The 17,445-nt window shown below is 39.1% G+C and overlaps 1 protein-coding gene across 3 annotated transcripts in view; it reads right to left on the bottom strand.

Moving 5' to 3' along the window:
• Positions 1-17,445, bottom strand: part of PDE7B (phosphodiesterase 7B) — a 306,678-nt gene that overhangs the window by 60,371 nt on the left and 228,862 nt on the right. For all 3 annotated transcript variants that reach the window (XM_025997876.2, XM_025997877.2, XM_025997875.2), the window contains one exon: positions 15,485-15,568. In XM_025997876.2, the coding sequence (XP_025853661.1) occupies positions 15,485-15,568 (84 nt within the window). The remainder of the gene's footprint in view (positions 1-15,484; positions 15,569-17,445) is intronic.

Raw genomic sequence — 17,445 nt, forward strand, 5'->3', positions numbered from 1 at the left:
TTTTGTTGATGCTTTGCACATATTTCTTGGGACCGTTTAAAATTCTATTCCACAATTTAAGGAATGGAATTTAGAATTTGCTGATACTTCAGCCCAAGTTCTCATTTTTCATATGTAACTTAAAATTGTCCTTAAGTCACCTTGAGTCACACTTTTCTATTATTCATGCCATTAATATCATTGGTTAATCGTTACCAGTGGTTCTTATCATTTAAAGGAGTATAAGTTGTTCATTCTTTTAAATGTTCTGTATTTAAGACACTTAAAAAATAATACTAAAGGTGATTTAAGGCAGCGAGAGCTATTTAATAGCTCACAATACTCAGAGAGAACATTCTTGTCATAAGACTCTGGTGACATGTCTTATTGTTAATTTCCATATAGTGGGTGTTTCTTACTTATCCAGCTATGAATGTTTGATGAAATTCATCCATTGTATTACCCTGTTAGTCATTTCCAAACAACTGAATAAAACCCCAGTGTTTTAGATTATTTTCAAAATCTCAGGTGGCACGATTGGCCTTTATAGGTTCAGCTAATGGAAATTTTTAAAATAAGAAAGCTGAACTCTTCACAAAGATTGCTTTGAAGTTCCAGTTAATAATTGCTGTTTAAAATAATTGGCTCTAAAGAATTCCAAGATTCTGAGAAGTCATGAGTCACTGAAGAAAAATTAAGTTAAACCCTCAAATAGCTTTTGTGTTAGGAGTTTTTGGTTATGTTATAATTCTTTCAAAACAGGTTGTCCATATTTGGCAATTCTGAGTCAAGAAAATGTTTGACTGACTAGATAATGCTCATCTTTCAATATATTAATCAATTCTAATCTTTCGAGAGATTTCCCTATCAGGTGTTAGAGTCTCTTTGCCTCTGATTTTTTTTTTTTTTTTAACATGGGTACTAAACATTTTAGCAATGGTATCAAGAACAATATTGACACTTTGGAAACCTAATATTGACCCTTAAAGAATAATTACTGCTATAATCTGGAGGGATAAATGTGGTAGAGAGAACACTTTAAGAAAAGAGGTCCTTCAAAGAAAGGACTTTGCTTCTTTCTTATTGCAAGAGCTAAGCTACTATTACAGTGCCTGGCACATAATAGGTTCTCAATAAATATCTATTCGGTGAGTAAACAAATGAAAAAGTATCCCAATACTTTTTCAATATACTTCAATATATATATTTTCAATATATATTTCAATATATTCAATAAATTTCAATATATTTTCAATTATACTTCAATAAATATCAGCTAATTTTAGAGTTACCGTTACAGATTGTGTATTGATATTGGCTTGAGATCCTGGACTTTTCTATGTAAGAAATATGAAATAGAATTGAGCCCTGAGACCAGTGTATCTTGTTTTTATGAAGCATGTTGATAAAGAAGTCTCCATCTAAGATATAGAAGGTTGAACTAAAGGTGTTGATGTGATAGAGAATGCATTTTCATTGCACATCCAGGAATAATGAACCATGTTTCTGAAATTTAGTTTTAGTATTAGCAAGAAACAATCACTTGCTAAGCAAGATACAAGGGAGAGAAAATGTATTTTTCTTTACTCACAAGTCTTCAGTGATTCTCCATTTTACATTTTACAGAGTAAATGACAAACTTCCATTTAAGAAGGTCCCTATTCTTGTACTTTTTTTTTTTTAAAGATTTTATTTACTTATTCATGAGAGACACAGAGTGAGAGAGACAGAGAGATAGGTAGAAGGAGAAGCAGGCTCCATGCAGGGAGCCCGATGTGGGACTCAATCCCGGGACTCTAGGATCACGCCCTCAACCGCTGAGCCACCCAGGCATCCCCCTGTTCTTGTTCTAACCAATCCTTATTATGTAGTAAAAGTTTCAAACTAGTTTTAACATCAATCCTCATTACTTTCCTCCCAAAACTGCAACTCCCTCCCTTAATCATTATGTTCATTCTAGGACCTGAAGGCACTTACTCTTTGAATGTACCCAACATTTTTTCACCCCCGATCTTAATTTGCATGCACTTAAAAAAATCGCACTTAAAAAAAATTCAATCATTGTCCAAGTGCCAATGCTAATCATTCCATGAAGTCCTTCCCTAGAATGTCCAGTAATCTTTTGTCTTTTTCTTTTTTTTTAAGATTTTATTTATTTATTTATTTGTCAGAGAGAGGGTGAGAGCACAAGCAGGGGAAGCAGCAGGCAGAGGGAGAAGGAGGCTGAATAAGGAGCCAGGTGTGGGGCTCCATCTCAGGACCCTGGGATCATGACTTGAGCTGAAGGCAGACACTTAACTGTCTGAGCCACCTGGGCATACTTCCAGTGATCTTTTCATTGGAACTTCCTTGGCACCTGTCAGTGTATCTGGTGTTTATGAGTTGTGTGCCAGCATTTCCTAAAATGTTTTTCCCCCATCCTGCATCTCTTATAACTCATAGTCTAGCATACAGTAGTTGCTCAATAAATATTGTTTGATCTAATTCATTTTTTCTTCTTTTCAAAAAAAGAATAAGACCTGGAATAAATCTAGGTCTTCCAAGGAGATTTTTGGCTCTCTGGTCTTTACCAGAATTGTCTCCAAAATAGAAAATAGAGCTAATGTGGTAAGGCACAAAAATGAAAGAATGAGAAAAGAATAAGAAAAGAGATGGAGGATTTTCCTTCTTCACATGGCAAGGATTGTCAACAAATAGTGAGAGAGGGAAGGGGAATAAAGGGCTGATAATCTAACCTAAGGTAAGTACATTCTACTTGACTCATTTCTTGGCAACTTGGGAAAAATGGTGCTAAAAGTCTTTCCATTGCTAATGGGAACCAGAGCCAATGGGGAAAGAAGAGCAAGGAGAGAACACTGCCCAGCCTCTGTCTAGAACAAAAATGGCAACAGCCACAGCTGTCTTCATGCAATGCATCACCTCTGGATGGTAGTGGGGTAGGTGTGTGTGACAGAGGCACGGGGATATGGAGGTAAAACTTATTTTCATGGCTACACATTCCTTATAGATTATATTACCCAAGGGCACAAATAAGCACAGGTGAGAGAGGAGTCTCTGTCATGAGGTTTCTCTCTCTCTCTCTCTCTCTCTCTCTCTCTTTTTTCTTTGCTGCTTTGTATGTCAGGGAGATGTGAGTGTGGGGTAGGGCAGAAATAGCGATGGGCTTCTATAATGGCTCACATGGTGAGAATAAGGGAAAGTAATGGGACATGCACTTAGCCAACAAAGGTGGGGCCAGGCCACCATGTTGTTGCAGGAATTTGTCTTTTAGTGGTACCACAGCTGTGGGAGCTCTGTTGCTGAGGGCTGGAGGCCAGGTGGAGCACAGAACTAGCTCTCTGGGCAACAGATACACGACCCTCAAACTCAAAGGGTCCTCCATTGCCCTGCCTCCATGATCCCCCCACCTTGCGTCCTACTTCAGGGAGAAACTAGAAGGCATTAGGTAGGAAATTCCTTACTTTTCTGCTACAAAACCTATAAAACTTCCCACCACAAAGCCATTCTTTCCTTCTTTTTACCTGTTCTATTAGAAAATCTGCCTCCTTTTGAAAGACCAGTCTCCCTCTCACCTTTCAGGACACTATACTCTCAGTTGTGACTTCCCTGTCCCATAGGGCTGGTTGTTCTTTCTCAACTGGATCTTTCTCACCATAATTTCAGCATGCTTAAATGTTTTGCAAAAAAAACAAGACCAGCAAGACTCCCCTGCCCCATATTCTCTCTACCACTGTATTTACAACCATACTTGGGAAAGAGATGCATCTGGCATTGTAGAGGGAGCTCAATAAAGATTTGTTGAAAGGATGAGTCACTGAAAGAATGGTAAACTGAAAAGGGAATAAATCATTCTCTTCTTCAACATGAGTCAAGTGCCTGTACTGTTATGTATTACATAATCTCCTAAGTACTTCTACATATGGCCATAGAGAAATGGAAATAGAGAGATGCCAGTGATAATAACAGTCCACATTTATGGAGAATTTACACCGTGATAGGTGCTGTGCTAGCACTTTATACACACTCTACTTAGTGCCTTTCATGATGGCCCTGAGAGGTATGGAGGACAGAGAGGTCAGGACAGTCCCTGCTGCCAGAATCCAGATCCAGGCAACTGTTCTGGAACCAATGCCCACCACCACCAGGGGAAGTCCTTGGCTGATTCTTTCTTTCATTGCAAGTGGTAAAATCAATTTTACATATTTAAGGTAAAGTTTAAATAAGGAAGGCCTATGGTTGAGTGGAAAAACGGAATGTCGAAAGACCTGAATCCTTAGATCTTAACTCTTTCATTACTTAGCAGTAAGTCACTTGGCATCTCTGTTTTCTTATTTATTTATTTATTTATTTATTTATTTATTTATTTAATTAGTTAGTTTTTTTGCTTGTAAAACTGAGAAACTGTGTTAAAAGATCACTTGACTGCCCTCTTAAAAGTTTTGTTAAATGTAAGGTGCTCTTTAAACATGGATTAGAACTTTGATTTCATGCTTTTTGGACTAAATTTCACCTTTAAATGACAAACCATCACTGTGAGTATCATACATAGCTTTTATAAGTACGTAGCTTCACAATTTCCAATAATTTTTTCCAAGGTGGCCTTGTAAATAAAGATTTTGGCCCATCGCTGCAGCTTAATTTTCTGCATCTTGATATTATCTTAGTTAGAAAAAAAATAAAGATCCCATTTCAGATTGACATTGCTTTTTCTTTTGAATAAAATCCCCTTTGTTCTGACTATAAGAGGGATACATTTTTTGGTAGAAAAAAATAGAATAGCAGGGTGAAAGAAATAATAATCATCTCAAAACAACACCTATTAAGATTTTTATGTATTTTAAAAAAACATAACTGAGATCTTTGAGATTCCTGTTTCTTTTTACTTAATATATTATAAACATTTTAAGAAGCTTTCTTTCGGTGATGCACAGTATGTGACAGGAAATAACCAACTTCCCCTTGAGAAAAATTAAAGCAACCAGTGACAGCCTCCAATCTGACTTCGTCCCAATAGCAATTCCATTTCCGTCTTCTTAAGGGAGGGTGTACAAGTGTCCTCTGTTGTCACCACCACACTCTTCTTCTTATCAAAGAATACAAGGTCAGATAGTGAACTGAGCAATTTGTCATTTGGCACCTTCCACCAGAACAGAAGGAATATATATATTCAAAAAGTTGCAAAATCTAAGGTCTGATGTGTTGAGTATACATTTTCTCTTTAAGTTATAGAAATATTTGTTCAAAGATATTGAGGCATCTTTATACCAAAGAAAGAGTCTAAATGTACTATAAAAAGAAAATAACTACTATAATGTGAGAAAAATATTTAATATGAGTAATTACATAAAAGTCATAGAAAAGGAACATATTGCATACATGTATTGCCTTTGAACATGAACATTCATCTTTAAAAAGGAATTATAGTACCTTATGGTTAGGAGCTTGTGCTCTGGTTTTGGATTTTTGGGCTTTGAACTCGGACTTAAAAATTATTTCTTGGGTGAGTTATTTCTTTTCTTTGGGCCTTACTTCCTCATCTGAAATAACAGCGCTTACTTCCTAGGGATCTTGTGGGATTAGATGCATCAGTCTTGGGCAAAGCATGTAAAGCAATGTCTAGAACCTAAGAGCTCCACACATATTAGCTATTATTATCATTATCATTATTATTATTATATGATATAATATGTGTGTGGCATAATTCACCTATATCAGTGGTCCCCTAAGACTCATGGAAGGTCCAGAGCCAGGCTGGCTGCATCAGGTTTTGCAAAATACTCTCCAGAGATTCAGGTTCAAAAAGTTTCCAGTTACAGTGTGATGGATGCTTTTGCAGAGATGTGGGAGTTCAGAGGAGGGAAAGAGTAATTGGTCTACTGAGAGGTTTGAAGGAGGCATCACAGAGGTCATAATGCTGGGAGAGGGCTTGAGTGATGAATAGAAACTTCTTAGGAGAAGAGGTGGCTGGGGAGAGGTGTACTCAGTAGAGGAAGAAGGTACATCCAAAGTTCAACTACATCTGCTAAGGACCTATTATGAGCAAGATAGGCTGCTGGACACACTAATCTCATCTACTTCTCACCTCAACCTAGGGAGCCTGGTGTTACAATCTCCTTCCATATGTGCGGACAGTAATTGTGCACTTTTTCCACACTCACAAACGAAGTAGGATTCAAACCCAGGTCCAACTTCAAAGCTGTCTGTCTTTCTGCCAGCTTCCTCTGTTGACCATGGTTTAGAGCTTGTGCATAGCAGTGGGAGTGCAGTGTGCGTGGGGCTCTGGGCGGGGCAACCATGGGGTCCCAGGCCGAGAAGCAGCCTGTGGTTAGGTGGGAAGGACCTCTGCTCGTTCAGGTGTTCACAGCAGCCCTCTTAGCTTCTAGGCCTTCAGAGGATCTATATAGCCCTGGGATGCCTCGCCTGGGGGATATTTCCACCTGGCCTCCTGCATCCTGTACCTGGCATTGAGCACTTCCCACCTTAAACCTGTTGAGGTGGCTGTTGTTAGGTGTCATAGTACCGGCCAGTTCCCCGTGGGGACTTTCCTCAGTAATTGCTGCCACCAGTTCTACTGTCCTCCACTCTTAGATTTACTTATGAGTAATAAACCACCCAGGTGCCTCAAGGCAATTTAGTTTGCTAGTTAAGGAAGAAAACCATCTTCTTGATCTTGTGTGTTAACCCTGAGATCTCAGTTTGGAAACACACCAAAGATTCTAAGCGTGGAACACTTTCTATTTTTTCCTGTGTATAGTTAAATATGGACCATGGTAAGTCATTTAAATCTTCCCAGACTTTGAAGGTGGAGTGGCAATGATAGGACATAACCCTTCGTTTTGTTTATTAATGAAGTCACAAGAGATAGGCCATGCTTCCTTCTGGGTAGGAGGTTGAATTTAATTTTATTTAACGAACAACTCATTCTAGCTCAGTGACTTCAGTCAAAAGGAACTTAATTTTCTCCTGCTTCCCTCTATATTTGACTCTCTCCAGAAATCCGGAGAAGCCACTATACCAGAAATATTCTGAAGGGGTCAGGGTTTTACTCATGGAAGTGCTGTGGTAGAAAAATTGTCATTGCTCTGTGCTAACACTCAAGCGAGTTAGCAAACCCACTGTGCTCTGACACAAGCAACCACGTCCGTACGAAACCCGAGTCCATGATGTGAGGTAGGGTGGTGTCTGAATTGTGGTGTCTAAAGAGTTTCTCACAGAGGTAAAGAAATTGCTGGTGAGACAGAATTCTTTGTGGGTTTTATTATCAGTAGTCCTACACTTCGCTAAATCAAACTTATTATACACTACAATTATAGGGGCTCTTGAATGAAGTTGTGGATCCCTGTTCTGGCCATATGGCTCATGGATGATTGTGATTCCCAAGTGGAACTTCCAAAACAGGCCTTTCTGACTTGCACTGCAGTCCTTTATTTGAAGCTCTCTCGGACATTTCTATTTCATTCTTACAAACAACTGTCCCTGAGCTCACTGTCTTTCCCCAACTCACCCTCCAACTTTGTTCATGGCTGGTCTCCTCTTCAGGTGGCCAGACCAACCCTGGGATTTCCCAGCATTCAATATCATCAGGTTTTATCCTCTTCTCCACATCATCTCTGGATTTATACCTTATTTATACTTCCATCATAGTCTGCTGCCTGGTCATGTTTCTCTTGATTTCCTGAGTCTGACCCACCTATATATGAGTGTTAATTAATTTTCTTAAACACTATTTTATGCTGTCTATGTTTTTCTCAAAATTCTCTAGTGACCCTCTTTGCTTAATGAGTCAAGTTCAAATTCTTTATCTTGGCATTCTAAGCCTTTCGTTTTCTCTCTAGTCAACATACTTTACTACTTTCTGGACCTTCTCCTACTTAATGACTTAATGTCTCCCATATGTCAGCTTGGTCTTACTTTTAGGCAATTGCTTAACTAGACACCGCTCTATCTTATCTCTCAGAGTTCAGCACAAGACCATAAAGCCCTCTTTTCCTGCTCAGAGCACTTCAGTCATCTCTGCCTTCTTTTGTCTGACTTATTGTCTTAGTCAATTCTTTTAGAACTAGATAATTTATGCTTCTGTATAGTCTTTGTTTTTAATGTATGTTTGTCTTGCCTGTATAATGAGATTGTTAGGTCTTTAAGGGTAAAATAATATCTGAGGGTTTCCTTTTGAGTGTTCAGAATCCTCAGCCCAGGTGTAGAATGTAGTAAGTGCCACCCTACTATCTACAGTTCTTGTTGACTCAAAGGAAATTGTTCCAATATTGTGTTTGGTGTCTTTGGCAGACTCCAGTCCCATGGCTGTCTGAGAGAGGAGCTGTCCCAGTCCCGTGGTTACTGATGTGGCTCAGGCCACCCTGGCCTCGTGGCCTGCTTGGCATAGAGTAGATGTTCTATTTGTTGAATGAGTGAATGACAACCTAGAGGAAATACTGGGCTCCCTATTTCAATTTTTATTTTCATCACTCATATAAAAAACAATAAATCCATTAAATGATGTCAGCCAGGTTAACAAAAGGCAATGGCTGTCTTCAGTTTTAGCTTTAGAAGGTGAAAGCTGTTTCTCTTTGATTATGGTTTCCCCAGAAAGTCAGGTATATTGAATGATCTATCCTGGCTTCTTTGGCTTCTACTTGAATACCCCATCTCCCAATAAAATTTATATCTGGTTGAGTACAGTTGTTGATGACTCTTTTCTGGTTCCTTAGGTCTTGAAGCACATCTTAGAACGGCTTTAAAATGGTTGGCCTTGGTGTACAGCCCTCCTTCACTTCACTGTTGCAACATTACTGTTCATGTTTTAGTTCCTCCAGAACACCTTCTCTATTCTCCCAAGGCTGAGTTAATGGCTCCCTTCCCCAACTTCCCCGAAGGTAATCATGCTCTCCTCTGAATCCTGAATACACAAACATGCTTATCATATTATGTATACTTTAATTGTACACGCATGTATTATTAAATGCATCAGACCACATCAAAAATGTATAGGCTTATGTCTCTATAAATTCCTCAAAGACAGTGGCTATGTCTCATTATCTTTGCATCTCTAGCACCTGGCTCACTGCCTACCCCGGGAGGTGCTCCACTGATGGTCACTGATGAATCGTGACAGGGAACGAGTAAAACAGTGAGGACAACATCAACTGTGTCTTCTGCAATGCAATGGCATTTCACTGGCTAACCATCCTACTGGTTTGGCACTTCTGCGTGTGAAGTACTGGGGAGCTTGTAGCCAGAAACCCGTGGGTGGGTACACATCATGGAGCATGATCCAGGTGAGTCAGAAAGGAACCATGACCTCAGTCAGTGTCTTGTCTTTCTTCTAGGGGAAGATCAATATTGAACTTTGACATTGTGGAGGGTTACCCTGGCACTCACAAGAAGTTTGAGCTTGTCTCAGCTGTCACCTCCCTTCTTTGTTTGCAAGGCACAGGGCTGAGGGCCTGAATTTTGGGGAGAATTGGATATCATCTTCTGAACATGACTTCTTTCAGACCATCTCGTAACATTTTTTAAAGGCTGTTTTATTTTCTCTCTCTTTCTACTTTTTAATTGAGATATAATTGACATGTAACATGTGTAAGCTTGAATGTATAAGGTGTTTGATTTGATACATTTATATACTGCAGTATGATTACCACAGTGTTAGCTAACACCTCTATTAGGTCATATAATCATCATTTAATTACTGCGGTAAGAGTAATTAAGATGTCGTCTCTTAACAACTTTGAAGTTTATAATACAGTACTGTTGACTATAATCACTGTGCTGTGCATTGGATTTCCAAGACTTATCTATCTACTAGTTACAGGCTTGTACCCTTTAAACAATATCTCACCCTGTAACATTTTAGTTTAGGTTCTTTACATTTTGTATGTTTCTCATTGGTAACATTAAGAATTACCTTTAAGAAGATGACTGACAGGCTGTCACCATCTGCCAGGAATTCTTTCTTAGAAAACTGACTTTGTAAGCAAATTGTTCCTCTTTAAGAGGGGGGGCATCACTTAGTACCAGATGGTTTGTTACATGCTGGGTGCCTTTTGATTGACAGTTTTTCTATGAACATATTTTGTATTTCTGCAGGGTGTAATGTTTTAGATGGCAGCTTTTATTTATTTTTATTTTTTAAAGATTTATTTACTTATTTATTATTTATGATAGACACACACACACACACACACAGAGGCAGAGACACGGGAGGAGGGAGAAACAGGCTCCATGCCGAGAGCCCGATGCGGGACTCGATCCTGGGACTCCAGGATGGCGCCCTGGGCCAAAAGCAGGCACCAGGGATCCCCTAGACGGCAGCTTTTATTTATTTATTTATTTATTATTATTATTATTTATTTTTTAGACGGCAGCTTTTAAAAAAGCATTTGAGTCTCTGGTCATTTCTCCTTGTACAAAAAAATCATAATATATATTTTTATGTTATATTTATGTATTATTTTATATTTATGTTGTAAATATATAGAATAAACATAATATATAATTTAATATATGTATATATTATACATATATATTTATATGTCAGATACAAATATACAGTATTTATTAGTTCAATTTCAAAAATAATGAGCAAAGGAAAATCTTTTTTGTAGCTCTGCTAAAATTACCTCACACTTGTGCAGTTAAAATGGCCCTGCCTGGAGAGGCATATCTGGAGGAATAGAACTTTAAAGATCAAGATTAGCAAATTAACCAGCAGGAAAAGCCAAATAGCCAATTAACCTACTACTGCAAAGCCCCGGAGCTGGTCTGGAGCTCCAGGCTCTCTGTGGCAGCTGAAACATGCTGCCCTAAACCTTCCAGCCGAAGCTGCCTCGTTCCTTCAAGCTCCACAGTCACTGGGAATGTTTGCTTTGTATGTCACTTCCTTTGCAGAGCGAGTGTGGAAATCACATTGTGTTGCTCTGAAATGGTTGCCATGGGAACATCTCCACCTAGTCATTATCTACTCAGCCTACTGATTATATTAAACCAGGAGGCGGAATGTGCAAGGGGCGCTGTAGCCACCTGTTCTGCAGAAAATTGTGATTGCTTCTGCGACATTTTCGCCTCTGTGGCCAACATTTCTCAGAACACTGTCTCCCCATTTTCTCTTCTCTTGCTTCCCTCCAAACAGAGGTGGTGAATGACACAAATCTCCAGGCCGCTGGCATTGGGATAATGGAGTCATTACATTCCCATTCCTCCTGCCCTCTTCCAGGTCTCTGTTTTTGTACCTCATGTAGAATAAAAATAAATTGTCACTCTGCTCTCACTCTGTTCTGCCCCTCCATGCTTAGGCGTAAAGATAATCCTCTTCTTTAAAGGTCTGTGATTCCTGAGTCCCCCACAATGATGCTGAAGCCACATTTTTCTGCTATTATCCAGAAAACTTCTCAAAATTCGTACAAATGCCTCTAAATTGTATAAAATATAAACTGGCTGTCAACAGGTAACTTTGTCTTACGTATTTCTCAATAGAGAGATGTATGGATCTGAATACGCCTCTTGTGAGGATGATTTTCTGATCTTCATTCTTGGACTGAAAGTGACATTTAAGAGGTGTTCTCTTGAAGGAAACTTTTTTGGTAGGAAAACCTATAAAAATCCACTGGCCTTGTAATTATTGTCTAAACCAGAATACTGAGGGAGTGAGAAACTATATTAATAAGTTTGCCTAGACAACAGGTGCAGATTTGACTATGCCAAGCAAACTAGGTATATATCGTCACCTTATATGTAGACAAGTATGTAGGCATAGTAGTACAATGTCTTCAAGAAATAGGGAGAAAGGAAGACTGCCCCCAGAACGATGTTTGTGCAATTAGAAGTTGTAACTGTGGAATTTAATATCTGGATCCTCAAGAAAGTTTCCTTGCTGTTTATACTTCTATCTCATGTAAATTGAGTCAATGTGAGTCCACTCATGAAAGTGAAGTGATAGCACTGGGGGAGGGGAGGGGATTGAAAAGAAAAAAATGACCCTAACGAAAGAAAATAGACCAGGCTGAATGTACCTATGGAGATGTCATCATATACCCTTTTAATCTTGTTTAAAAATCCAACTTAAGGAATAGTCACTTTTTTCTGTAAAGGGCCATACAGTAAATATTTTTGGCTTTGTGGGCCGTATGGTCTCGGCTGGAAAGTAGCTATAGTTGAAATATAAATGAAGGACATGGCTGGGTTCCAATAAAATCTTATTTATGAGACAGGCATGGGTGGGAGCATAGATTTACTGCAATGATTGTGACCGGCACAATCTCATTCTGGTTATCTATTTCAATGTCTAGAAACTTTGTTTTGAAAGAAGAAAAGTTATTTTAGATGTTAATTCTGACATCTTGTTCCACTATAGCAGGTTGGGGCAGTACCTGGTGAAGCCAGTGGAGAAATGCAGTGGGCCTTACCATTTAATGCACATTTCTGTTACGCATGTTTCAGCCATTCAAGACATATGTTGAAGTGGGTGGTAGAAGGTAAACCTCCAGTGACACTTTGGACAGGGAGTGGCAGCCATGTAGGTCTCATTAAGCATTATAGAAGAAAGGCTGCTGGGATGCAGACACAGAGGATAGAGGCTCTGGCGATTTGGTTTTTCCTATAAATGGTCTTTTAAAAATGGCCCCATCCTCCTGGCAGAGAGAGCAAAACTGCAAGCACTTGAGGAAAATAAAGTCTTCAGTCTCTGCCTAAACTTGGAAAAAAGTGACTCAAAATTAAGGTAAGTGATACAAAAACTCACTTTAAGCTAGTCTGGTACTTACTGTGTAGAATTGGAATCAGTTGGTAAAAATAAAAATTTTAGGAGGAAGTCCCAAAAATGTTCCTTTGGAGTTTATTTTTACATTTTTATAGAATTGTATTTAAAATGTTTCCTTTTAGGCAGAAAGCACACACTAACAACTCAGTCTGGCAAACGTCAACAGAACACGAATGACATTAAAGAGAATTAAATAGGTTATATAGAAAGATATGACATAAATATTACATCTTAAGTGACTGTATGGAACACAGATAGCCACCCACCTGGTGCTACCTGGTGATAAGCTGCTGTGATTGCAGCCTAATCTAGAAAAATTGGAGAGTCACCACAGTAATGTTATTGATTCTGTTTTAAACCCACTAACCAGGTATACCAGGCATTTGACAATGGAATGGACAGTACCACAAATAAGGAAAAATATCAGAGACCTTCACTCCTATCTGAGCTGTTGAGCAAAATATGGAGGCTGACTGACATTTATAATTATTTAATATCATCTTTTTGAGGGGATCTTTTGACCTAATTGGTAAGTTAACAAAAGTTACTGAGAAGTCAGTTCTTTGGGATCTTATAGTCTATCTGGGGATGTGTTTTATACATCTAGGAAAAAATTGAGTCCACTATAAAGCAAAATACAATGAAGGTAAATTGATATTGCCTTAGCATGTTTTACTGATGAAGAGACATGAGTGAAGGCACTATCTAGAGTTATCTAGAGTGGTGTGCTGAGCAGAGGAGAAGGGGAAATTCAGAATGCATGTCTAACACTGTCACTTAATGTGTGGAGGGTCATGAGCAACAGATGGGGGTGGAGGGGCAGAGAGCATCTCATGCCAGGAGAAGGAGGCTGGGCATGAGTACAGGAAGTTTCTGCTGGACCTACAGAAGGTGGGTGACAGAATGGCACCTGCTTGTAAGTTATTTGTTAAATAGTGAATAATATAGTAGTGAAACATTATCTGCATTGGTTTTCTCTTTAAATTTTTAATATTTTTTCCCGTTTTTAAAAAATGCTATGAAAGTAAAGCAAATGTTACAAAAGTAAAACAAATAATTGTAAAAAACCCAAAATCCAAGCGTTACAGAAAACTATGATGTAAAATATTTCATAATCCCACTTGCAAAGATGACTGCTATTAGCTGATCTTGCTTATTAACCAGGATAATTTAGAAACAGATTATATAGATTGGAACCTTGGAATTATAAAGAGAAGTATCTCCTATATTCCTAATTTGTTCATGCCTTATATTTGAAACCTTATATTTGATGATATAACATCTCATCTAATATTGAAAGAGGCTTTTTGGGTTATTTTCCCCATCTCACACTTAGTGGGTGAAGCCATTAGAGAGTCCTGGTGTCTGTGAGACAGTGAACAAAACGGACCCTTTGCTCATCCCCATCTTGTTTGGTGGAACGATATGCCTGGGAACTGGAAATCAGTACAGTCTAGTGACTGTCAAAGGAGTAACTTCCATGGGTAGTTGGAACAGCCTATTGGAGGTTATAAGGAACGGTAACAGATACCATCAGAGCTCCCCACTATATCTCCCCAATATAGCCAATATTGCATTGGTTTAGCAAATCAACTGTGTCTCCTAGAATGTATTGTTTGGGGCTGGGTTGAGGAGGTTATCTCTAGTATGGAAAGGTTTCTCCAAGTCTCTGTGTCCCAGAAAGCGCTGAGAAAATAGATATTGCACATTGATATGGAAGTTTAATGAGCGAGGGAGAGTATAAGCATCTCCAGTCCCTACTGAGCTTTTGAGGATCTAAAGATAGCAAGTTTTGACTTCTCCTAGTAATTTTTAGGGGTCAAAGTAAGTCAAATTAGTTCTTTTGCTGAACTTGCTTCTTCCAAAGGAGAGTAATGCTATGTGAGTGCAAGCCAGCAGTTTGAAATTTATAGATGGGAAGCGATGTGAGAACCAAACACTGAAAATCTGGAGCAAACTGTGAAATTTATCCACTTTTTCCCTCCATCGGCCCTTTAAGTCCAAAGTGCCGATGGTTGCCATAGTTAGAAGACATGAAAGCAGGCAGGGTGACTGGTCACTGGTTTGGGTTTCCAAAGGAATTTGAGATTAACAGAATTATGAACTGGAGGTTGAGCAAAACTCCAAATAAGGAGTAGTATATGAAGGGGAAAGGTACAAATTAATGACTTTCTGAGGTATTTGTAATGGATGAAGCAGCAAGCACAGAGACGTGAGAACCACCTTTCAGGGACCTCGGTTAGATAAGGAAGGTGAGAATCTGACAAGAGCTATAGAATAGGTTTCCCTGTAGGATTTTAACAATAAAATAGAATCTCATCTGGTCTAATCTTGGATGAGGGTGGAAAGAAGGTGCTGGTTAATGAAAGGAATAAGCTTCCTTGTATAGGGCTTCACAGTTCTTAAGACTTAAATTTTTTAATTTTATTTTTTCCCCACTCTATTAAACTTCATTCCCCCCCCCAATTTTTATTTAAATTCTAATTAGTTAACATAAGACTTACATTTTTAAAGCTTACATGATCTCATTTGATTCTCACTAAAAGGCTGGAAGTCTGGCAGTGCCAGAATCACTTCACTAGGGAGGAAATCTAAAGACAAAGGGTTAAGTTCCATTTGGGAGGGGAGACCTGGAGGAAGGAAGGCAGACCTCCGAGGGTTTTGAAGTTCAGAAGGAAGTGAGATTTTTTTTTTTTTTTTTTTTTTTTTAAGAAAACGTTTGTTCCTTTCCAGGTACACTTGATTACTCACTGTTAAGTAGGCGGAAGTCAATGAATGGGTAGGAGCCACGGCGTTCAGCAGGAACCCCCGTCTGACCCTTTAGTCGTACATCTCCTAAAAAACAGAAAATCCAAACAAATGTTTAAAAACGTTGCCAAGCGTATTCACTTTTCCTCTGTAAATGCTCTTACCCACTTAGGTCACTGGAACCGACACCAAATGTCAGGAGGAAAATGATTTCCATTTACCTTGCATGAGAGAGAGCTATGAGAAGGGATATTTAATGAATGCTGAGTGTAATGGAATTGGCAATACTCTATCGAGCAAAGCAGCACCCTGCTCCCTTTTAGATTTGCCTGGAAGATAGATCTGTGAAAATTTTAGCAATCTACAAAATTTCCATAGTCTGAGGGCCACAGAGATGAGACATCTGAATGTGGGAGGACAAATGGTGTCCTGGGATGATAGTGTTAATTCTTACTAGAATGTTCTAGCACAGTTGTTTTCTGACTGGTGTCCACCGTCCTGTTCCTCAGGCTGTACCACTGATCTGCTTTAGAATCCGCTCGGTGAAGGCCAGCCCAGCTCCAGGGACTTCAGACACTTTGTCACCCGTGTACATAACAAGTCAGTAGGGTTTTGTAGAACTCATTCATTCGTAGGTTTCCCTTAATGTCTGCACTCACTTTCCTTTGTGATGTGTCCTCTGCCTTCCCGATCAAGGGAGGTAAAGAAGTTGAATGGAAAAAACACCAACTTTAGAATGAAACAGACCGTGGGTAATATGCTACCTGTACGATCCTGGGAAATTTATTTCTCCTAGCCTCAGCTGCCTCTCTTAAAGTGTCATTTGTTGGAGAATCTAAAATAACACTTGCTACTACCTTGCAATAAATGTTGTGTTTACTTCTTTCTAAACTCCTGCAAAGCAAGGATCATGCATATTTTTGTGTTTTGTGTTTTTCCGTAGTGCTTTGTAAATTGTATGGCACATAGCAGACTCTAAGGGAATGTCTTCTGTTGGCAAGAATAAATAAATATAAAGACAAGATTTGCCAATTGGTACATAAAATATGGAATTAGAGGAGAGGTAAAAATACATGAGATTTGCTCTATTTCTGGAAGAACTGAATCAGAGAAGGTTTCAGGTCCATGAGTAATGAGTCCACTCCCATAAACCACTCTTTCCCCGATGCGAGGTGGCCATGGGGCGTCAGCCTATGAGTAGAGGAGAGAGTCTTCTCTCCTCCATTCCTACCTCCTGGAGTTAGGCAGGCTTGGGTGAGATTCCCCTCAGCAGTAACCCACACCATCGGCAGTGTTTAAAATATCCCTGACAGATGGATGTTGTGTGTATTTGGGCTTACAGACTGCAAGCTATGAGCCCCCAGGCTATTCTGTGCTTTGAATCTTTTATTGGTACTTTATTTAATGCTCTATATAATCGGATATTATAGTGCCATCCTGATATTAAAGAATGTTACAATTTATGGAATAAAGCAAAGTGGGAAGAGGAGGAAAGAGATAGAAAAATATTTTTATAAGTATGAAAATCATCTGACATTAAAGAAGAGAACGCTGTTTGCATTTGGCAAGTTCCTGGGGTGGATGGCCAGCAGTTATAGGAAAGCCACTGGGGAGAGTTGAAGAGTTTTTCTGTCTTCAGCAGCTTGTCTTGAACACCCCATGTTTATAACACTCCAGAGAGTTTACAAAGCACTTTCATAAACATCACAGGATATTTGTTTTCTTGTGTATCTCGTTGGATCCTCACAATAGTCTTGTGTTCTCCTTACTTTATAGGTGAGACAAAGGGGGCTCAGGGAAGAAAGCAAAGAACTGTTATTCACCTACCCTTTTCCAGCTCAGGGCTCAGACTCTTTAAAGGCATTCATTTGTGATGCCTGGGTGGCTCAGTTGGGTAAGCATTCAACCCTTGGTTTGGACTCAGGTCATGATCTCAGGGTCCCAGGATCAAGCCTCATACCAGG

The sequence above is a fragment of the Vulpes vulpes genome, chromosome 1 (genome assembly GCF_048418805.1).
Source record: "Vulpes vulpes isolate BD-2025 chromosome 1, VulVul3, whole genome shotgun sequence".
Classification (NCBI taxonomy): domain Eukaryota; kingdom Metazoa; phylum Chordata; class Mammalia; order Carnivora; family Canidae; genus Vulpes; species Vulpes vulpes.